Source organism: Zootoca vivipara, chromosome 12 (assembly GCF_963506605.1).
Source record: "Zootoca vivipara chromosome 12, rZooViv1.1, whole genome shotgun sequence".
In the NCBI taxonomy this organism is placed as follows: domain Eukaryota; kingdom Metazoa; phylum Chordata; class Lepidosauria; order Squamata; family Lacertidae; genus Zootoca; species Zootoca vivipara.
In genome coordinates this window covers 35,207,307-35,215,730 of record NC_083287.1, presented here as the reverse complement: position 1 = coordinate 35,215,730, position 8,424 = coordinate 35,207,307, and the positions used below count along the sequence as shown (strand labels likewise).

General features: G+C 42.2%; 1 protein-coding gene across 1 annotated transcript in view; it reads left to right on the top strand.

Annotated features, from left to right (window-relative positions):
• Window positions 1-7,913: 7,913 nt before the first annotated feature.
• The window catches only part of CUBN (cubilin), a 138,948-nt gene continuing 138,437 nt past the window's right edge, over window positions 7,914-8,424 (top strand). Inside the window, exon 1 of the mRNA XM_035129760.2 lies at window positions 7,914-7,974. Coding sequence (XP_034985651.2) covers window positions 7,914-7,974 — 61 coding nt within the window. The remainder of the gene's footprint in view (window positions 7,975-8,424) is intronic.

Sequence of the window (8,424 nt, the reverse complement as noted above, 5' to 3'; positions counted from 1 at the left end):
ACTTTATTTACAGTATTTACAACAGGCAATTAGCACGTAATAACCATCCATCAGAGTCACTCAGTTCAGATCTCTGCTGAGGCCTGCGCTTGTCCTTCCAGGAACCAAAAAAAATTACGAAGTCTCGCGCCTCATCTTTCAGCCCTCCTTTTTTCTGCATCTCGAGATAGCTGGGGCAAACCTCCCCCCCCCCTTGATTCTGAGCTCTAGCTTATCCCTTGCTGCTCCTGTGAACTTCCTGGCTCTCTCGCCTCTAGACTTACTCCGACCGTTCTCCCCTCATCATCTCCCTCCTCCTGGTCCCCCTCCGGGGAACTGGAAAACGCTGGTTCATCCCTGACAGCACTTCATGTGGTTTCTTCAAGACAATGGTGCATTATGCAGAGTGATGTATCTAGTCCTCATTAAACTGCCACTGCTTCTCAGCTTGTTCAATATCATGAATGTGAACTGTGTTCAACCCGCTCCTAGTGAAACAGCCCGGCTGATCAGAGGAAGTCTACACCAGATACCTTTTAGCTGACAAAGACATAGAGACTACCAGGATTGTAGCAAAATTTTGCTACATAGCGACAAGAAAAAGATGACAGCAAACGCCTGTGACAGATAACCTAGTTGATCTATCGTAGGAACATCACAGGAGCGTCGACAGGTGGCTGAGATTCATATATCAAACTTTCATAAAATTTTAAAATTTGTAACATTTTAACTGCAATTTTACTATGTAGATATCCCTTCTATAAACTGTACTGTATAATTCTCTCGCTGGTCCTTGACCATATTAAAGATTTATTATAACTGTGTTCAACTATCTCCAGTTGAATATCGGAGGGATTCCAAATGCCAGCTTCCTCAGTGGTGGTAGCTGCCATCTGAGAAGCAAAACAGGAAAGGCCTCATGGAGAAAAATATAAATCACAATTGCATTGTTGAATCATATCAATTGCTGCACAGTCCAGTATCCTGTTTCCAACAGTGGCATTTCAGGTGTGGCATGTTATATCCCCCTGGAGACACTAAAACTGGTTTTGTACAGTGGCTCTCCACCCTCCTGGCGTTGATCTTGCAACAGTGATGGGGAGAGCTGATGTCCATCTGTCAGTCATCTGGCATCACCATGACACCAGGCGAAGCATTTTCTTTTGCCCAAATCAAACAGGACTGGCAAGGAAAGCGAGGCTGGCAATTGCTGCCAACCAGCAGTAGCAACTGCGGACGCTGGTTTCTTTGTGCCATTGGAATTGAAAGATGAGGATTTCCAATCAGCTGATCAATACTTGCAGCAAGCACCACTTTGCTCTGGGATAGGCTGCACTACGGTGTTCCCAGGAGTTGCAACCTCGGTCCCCCCCCCCCCCCCCCGTATCTGTTTTATTTGCAAAGTCAATCGCTGTCTATGACAGTAATTTAAACTCTTGTGGAATTCCATGTGCCATGCAGTGTGGTCTTTCTTGGAGTTTCTAGCTGACCACAGCCTTCAATGCCTACACTAAGCATTTTTCACTCCAAGTAGCACTGATGGAACAGTTTGCTAGCTAAACACTGTACAGATTTCACCCCTCCTCATCCCAGTGCAAACATTTACCTTCCTCTCCCCAGCATGCACCCTTTTAAATGTTTTCTATTGTTATATGCTTTTGCTATATGGGCGAGAGATCTAAAGTGCACTTTCTAAAACTCCGTCTCTCCTCAGCCAGTTCTTTCAGAATGGTTATCAAGGAAATCAAGCCCATTTCTTAGATTCCTGTTCTATAATTAACATTAAATGACAGCCTGCAAGAGACTTCTGAGTAGACATGTTTACACAGAAAACCGCATTGAATCTAGAAAAGGCACAGCATCATTTAAAAAATAAATAAATGCCGGACTCTCATTGTTAAATGTAGGAATTGTGTGTGTGTGTGCTCAACATTAAGTTGAAAGTACTGATTAAAAACAACACCTTGTTGAGTTCATTGTTCTGGGTCTTTTTTGAAATAAAACCATATGTCTTTTACTAATGGTTCTGTCTGAATATCAGTGAGCCCAAACTACTTCTTTTTATTTATTAAAGATTTTCTTGATTTAGAAAAAAATATGTGCAATGTTTCTCATAACATCTTTACAAATCAGTTTCATTTGTTGAGACATTGGGAAGAAAGCCCAAACTTCTGAAGTGGCCCTGCTTTCTGTACATACAATAGGAAATGCATTTAGTACACCTGTTGAAGAATCTGTGGACATTTAGCCACCGATTTCAGCAGGGCATGGCTGCCATTCAGAAGAAGCATGAATCACACAAGGCAGAAGAGTCGAGTGCACACTATATTTTTCATTTTAGCAATTGCCCATCAAACTGTTTTTAGAAAACTGAAAGGGAGGAAATGAAGCAAAAACTACAGGAAATTCCTGGCTCTGAGTACAAGCAGGGCAACTGGGAATATAAACCCTATTTGGATTGATTGCATTGTAAGGTCTTCTATTTTTAAAATTCATACTGGCTAATTTTCCAATCCCCCAGATCATCTGCATTCAATAATAATGTTTTGTGCAGATTCTTTCATTAGGCTGTTGTGAGCACTGCCCTTTTAACCCCTGCACGCAATCAATACCGGAAATCTCATAGGAATCTTAATATCTTGCCCTAAATTGATTTTTTAAATGGTGTGGTCACTATATAGAAGGAACTGGCTCAGTGTTGCAGACAGAGAATATTTAGGTAAAGTAGCCTCATTTATATGTTTCTAGATTCGTTTTAAGGTATATTTAGGTGTGTTTTCACTGCTTTAGTTAGTCTGGGGATATAAGCAGTGAAACACTTGACAGAAATAAACCTGGAATCCCAGTTTTCATCAAATACAAATGTGGATATGTGCAATCAATTCCAGGTATATTGTTTGCAAGGGTGCAAGAGCCCTTAATTTTCTGCAGTTATAAAATAGAGGTTGCATTAGGATAGAATGTAAGAATAACACGTGGCCTTTCCCCCCAGAATAGACTATTTAAACACAAAAAAACATGTTCCACCCTCAATCTGTTTATCTTAATATTATCCATTGAAGTTCTCATTAAACTGCTCCCAGGGAGAGCATTGGTCCTAGTCATCCTTGGGCAGCTATTGAGGCCTATGTGTCCTGATACTACAGCTCACCACCACGGCTGCATTGATGCAGAGCTGGGGAGCCTTTTTTGCTCCTCATGGGCCAACTCTGACAGGTGAGAAAGACAACCCACCCGAGAGTCACATGACATCCTTATGATGTCACATGGTTGACAGGCAAGTGTGCTTTCCACTTATTTTTGCACGAGGATTGCAGAAATGACGGAGAATGGGAGAGGAAGAAAGGGTAGTTTTGCAAGCAAAAGCAATGGAGGAGACTTCTGGAGCTCTGCCTTTTCTTGCAAAATGCTCCCAAACATATCCAGAACACACCTTTCTTCCTTTCCGGACTAGGGTAAAGGGAGAAATGAGTCTTTGCAAAACAACAACAACAACCCTTCTCTCTTCCTGCCTCCAAGCCAAAAAACAACCTGGAGATCTGTTACTTTCAATATGCTCTCCCACAGCCAAATTTGAAAAGGAAGAAATATATTGGATATCTAGACTATGTTTTGGATCTGTGATGAGGCAGGGGGAGGAGAAAGGAGCCTTTTGCCAGCAAATGCAACAGAGAAGACTTCTTCTCAACACTCTGCCTTCACTTGCAGAACACTTTCTTCCTTTCTCCTGATGGCTCAGGGACGTTTTTTTGCCTTGCCTTGACTGCCTTCTTTGACTCCTTTCTCCAAGCACATTCCCAGTCCACATCTTAACATAGGAGGGGTGGTGGAGGGTCAAGTGCTGCTCAGACAATAGGTGGTATCCAGTGCAAGTCCTACTCCGAGTAAGCCCATTGAAAGTATTGAGCCTAAGTTAATCATACCCTTTAACTTCAGTGGGTCTACTCTGCGTAGGATTAGCCTTGAAAAGCATCCAAATAGCTTGCCCCTAATATTCCTAGACCCTCGTGGTTGCTTGAATGAAAACCTTGGCCTTTTGTGGCACGGCTGCTTGGTCAACCTCTTCCTACTCATTTCACAACCCAGAATCCGATGGGCCTGTGGCAATAGAGTTTCAACTCAGCTCCCCTAAAGGCTCCTTCAAGGAGTGTTGTTGAGTGGCATGAAATTAATTGCTAAAGAAGTAGTGTACAAATGTAATAATAATAATAATAATAATAATAATAATAATAATAATTTATTTATACCCCGCCCTCCCCAGTCAAAACCAGGCTCAGGGCGGCTAACATCAATAAAATTACAATAAGACATAAAAGAAAAGAAAACAATTAATTAAAATACAGATTAAAATACAATATTAAAATTTAAAATGCAGCCTCATTTTAAGTAGTCCATAAATCCAAACCATGAGGGAGGAAAACACAGGGGTCAGACTGAATCCAACCCAAAGGCCAGGCGGAACAGTTCTGTCTTGCAGGCCCTGTGGAAAGATGACAAATCCCGCAGGGCCCTGGTCTCCCGTGAAAGAGCATTCCACCAAGTTGGGGCCAATACTGAAAAGGCCCTGGCCCTAGTTGAGGCCAATCTAGCCACCTTATGGCTTGGGATCTCCAGAATATTGTTGTTTGTGGACCTTAAGGTCCTCCGCAGGGCATACCAGGAGAGGCGGTCCCATAGGTACGAGGGTCCCAAGCCGCATAGGGCTTTAAAGGTCAAAACCAGCGCCTTAAACCTGATCCTGTACTCCACCGGGAGCCAGTGCAGCTGGTAAAGCACTGGATGAATGTGATCCCGCAGCCGGGACCCCGTAAGGATCTTCGCCGCAGCATTCTGCACCCGCTGGAGTTTCTGGGTCAGCTTCAAGGGCAGCCCCGCGTAGAGCAAGTTACAATAATCAAGCCTGGAGGTGACCGTCACATGGATCACTGTGGCCAGATCAGGGCGAGAGAGGTAAGGGACCATACACTTTATGTAAAGTGATTGTCCACCCAGAGCAGTTAACTTGTATGTTTTCCCACAGCTTGATGGGAGTTGTAGTCCAAAACATCTGGGGGGCACCCGCTTGGGGAGGGCTGTTATATACTAACATTGAGCTCATTCTCTGAGTGCGGAAGAGAATGTAGCCAATTGGAACAATAGCTATAGATGACTGGCCACTCTGCAGTACCTTTATGTGGTCCATAATCGCAATTCATAGTCTCCTTGCTATTAAGGATGGATTTATAGGTCCTCCTTTCCCCTGGATACGGGAGAAGCAGCTATGATGTGGAGTCATAAGCTCTTCTAATTGTTTTATCATCATTAATATAATAGGTCTCCAAAGACTGCTGAAACAACATCATTATTGACCAAGATGTTCTTGCACCTGCGACTAGCTTTCAGAAGGATGACATCATTTTAGTCAGGCTATTTTTCTGCTCCGGAACATAAGACCAGAGAGTAGGGAAGTGAAGTGCAGGAATGATTGGTTGACAAGCAGGCTCGAGAGAGTATTACTTCACTTTTCCACTTGCAAACAAGGGATGCTTCAGAGCGTAGCATTTGGGACTTGAGCCACTTGAGTCCAGTCTCTCTGCAAGTCACTGGGCATGGATAAAACGGGGAGAAAAATTACTCTAAACTAGGCAAACATGTCCTTTGCCAAGCAGCCGTGAGAAGGCAAAGCAAGACAAGCTGTTCCCTCAATGGGAACACTCTGAAGAGAGCCACTTTGCAGTGTTGCAAAGTTTACTGCTGGACATTTGGTAAAATCCATATCAAGGGTTAGTGGGCCTAATTGTGGTACATGCTGGATTTCCATTTTTTATGGATCAGGTCCTGCAGAAGTCATGTGCATTGGGCATTAGACATCAGGAATTCCAAAACAGAGAGACGTTTTAGGTCCATTCCAAGTGAAGGAACTGGATATAGTGCATGTTATACATGTCAAATCAGAAGAAAGTCTGATTTCTGAGTAGAGGACTGCCGTGCTGGACATAGGTAATCAAATAACCAATAATTGTACTTGGAATTGAGAAAATTCTGATGTTTGAGAGAATGAAGACTATTTTGAATTCTCTATTATTGTTTGCATTAGGTTTTCCTGACAAAGTAACCACAAAGGAGTGTTACCTTCTGCTGGGAAACAACATCAATGTACACGTGGTTGCAAAATTAATCTCTATTGGATAATATTGGAATACGGCAGGATCAGGGGAACTGTCCAGCATACATCCTGCTACAGCAGAAGATGGATTGCCTCTTTGGAAGTGGAGGAAAACTGCAAATGGGTAACTGCAAATGTTTAACGCCCCTTACAAAATGTTTGTTGGAAGAATAAACCTCTCTTAGTTGACGTGACTGTCGTAAGACAGTTGTGGAAACACAGAGCGTTACTCAAAATTAATACTATGTTGTAATTTGCAGGCACTGTAACCTACATTTGTTAGTGACAAATAAATTTCTACATTCTGTTAAGGAACAAGTCACATTTTAATGTCAAGCCAACTGCACGTTTCTGCACTTCAGCAGATTGTTGAGGTGCCAATGCTTTAAATAAACAAACTATTTTGTAAGAAAAGTCATAACCAGCTGCAATTACTTAGTACCACTATAAAAAAAACATTTTTAAAATCCCACAGAGTTCTAGTGTTGTGAGAGAGGGTGAAAAGTGTTTCTATATTCACTTTTTTCATACCGGGCATAATTTTATGTACTTTTATCCTGTCACCTTTTATTCCTATAATTCATCTTAGTTTGTTCCTAAATTAGATATAAGAACTTCATCTACCTAACAGATTTGGCTAAAGGCTTGAATTCCACTGGCTTGTCTCCATATACCATTTTTTGGGGGGCAATTAATTACTGTCAGATATACTTTCCTTTTCTGCTTTCCACAGTTCCACTATACTTCTCCTAATGTAATAATTTTTTCCACCCTGCAGGAGACTCTCAATATCAAATTCAGCTCAATTTCCTGTGTAAGTTTGTTTAAAATCAAAACCCATTAGTTGTTCAATATATCTTGCTGCCCCGATATATGAAACCTCTTAAGTGCTCTTGTGGTTTCTGGGTTTATAAGTCCTGAATCGATAAAGATAGCCTCTTCTGTCTCTGGCAAGGTGTAGCATACCCTCCTGGGCATTTGTCGACAAACAGTGATCTAGTCACAGAATTTAGAGTCTAATATGCATAGAAATGGCAAACAGGACAGACAATAAGGGTGTGCAGATATAAAGGATTGGTGCCACCAATTGGTGACCTTTGTTTCACCCTTAAAAGCTGTGGATTTTTGGCAGACATACCCACTTTTGTGAATGAACAGTGTTTACCAGTTAATATCTTTGTAGCAAAGAACAACGGGAAATATCTAAAAGAGATGGAAATCTTCTCAGACAGGATCTAATGCACCATCGCAGCATCTTGGAATGATGGGCAGTTGCTATTAATTATCATTGCAAGTGGGATCATTGTGAGTTTAAAGGGGAGCGGGGCTCAATGTAGGAGAGGCTGAGCCAACACGAACAAACTGAGTGGAAAGAGCCATCTACTATGATGGGGATATCTCCATGCCCAATTCAAAGTGCTGGTTTTGACCCATAAAGTCTTAAACGGCTCAGGACTGTAATACTTCAAGGATCACCTATCCCCATATGAACCTACCTGGTCCTGAGATCATCTTCTGAGTCCCTTCTTCATGTGCCTCCTCCATGAGAGTTCCGGAGGGTGGCAACATGAGAACGGCCTTTTCTGCAATGGCTCCCCATTTGTGGAATGCCCTTTCCCAGGAAGGTATACACCTTTAAGCGCCAGGCAAAAATGTTCCTCTCGGGCCTTTGGCTGATTGATGCTTTTCTAAAATGTGTTGTGGAAGGTGGGGATTATTGGGTAGCCTTTGTTGTTTTTATTTAATATGTATTTTCTGTTTTTTTATATTGCGATTTTATATTGTGAACATGGCTGACTCTCCAGCCGTGTTTCCATTATTGCTGGGACTATGGAAAGGGTACAAGGCAGGTAAAACCATAATAATAATAATAATAATAATAATAATAATAATAATAATAATAATAAATTTATACCCCGCCCATCTGGCTGGGTTTCCCCAGCCACTCTGGGCAGCTTCCAACAGAAATATTAGAATACACGAATTTCTTAAAGATTAAAAGCTTCCCTAAACAGGGCTGCCTTTAGATGTCCTCTAAAAGTCTGGTAGTTGTTTTTTATTTTATTTTTGACATCTGGTGGGAGGGCGTTGCACAGGGCGGGTGCCACTACCGAGAAGGCCCTCTGCCTGGTTACATGGCACCATCAGGATGCACACGCCAAGATTCCCAGTCCAAGGAGAAGTCTTGGAAGACAGAGAAGCATTGCCCAGTAAGAAGTACCTGCTGACATGTCCCGTAAACTGCTCTTTCAAACCTACTCACCAGGCATATTGTCACTCCTGGCAAATGCAATCTCCCT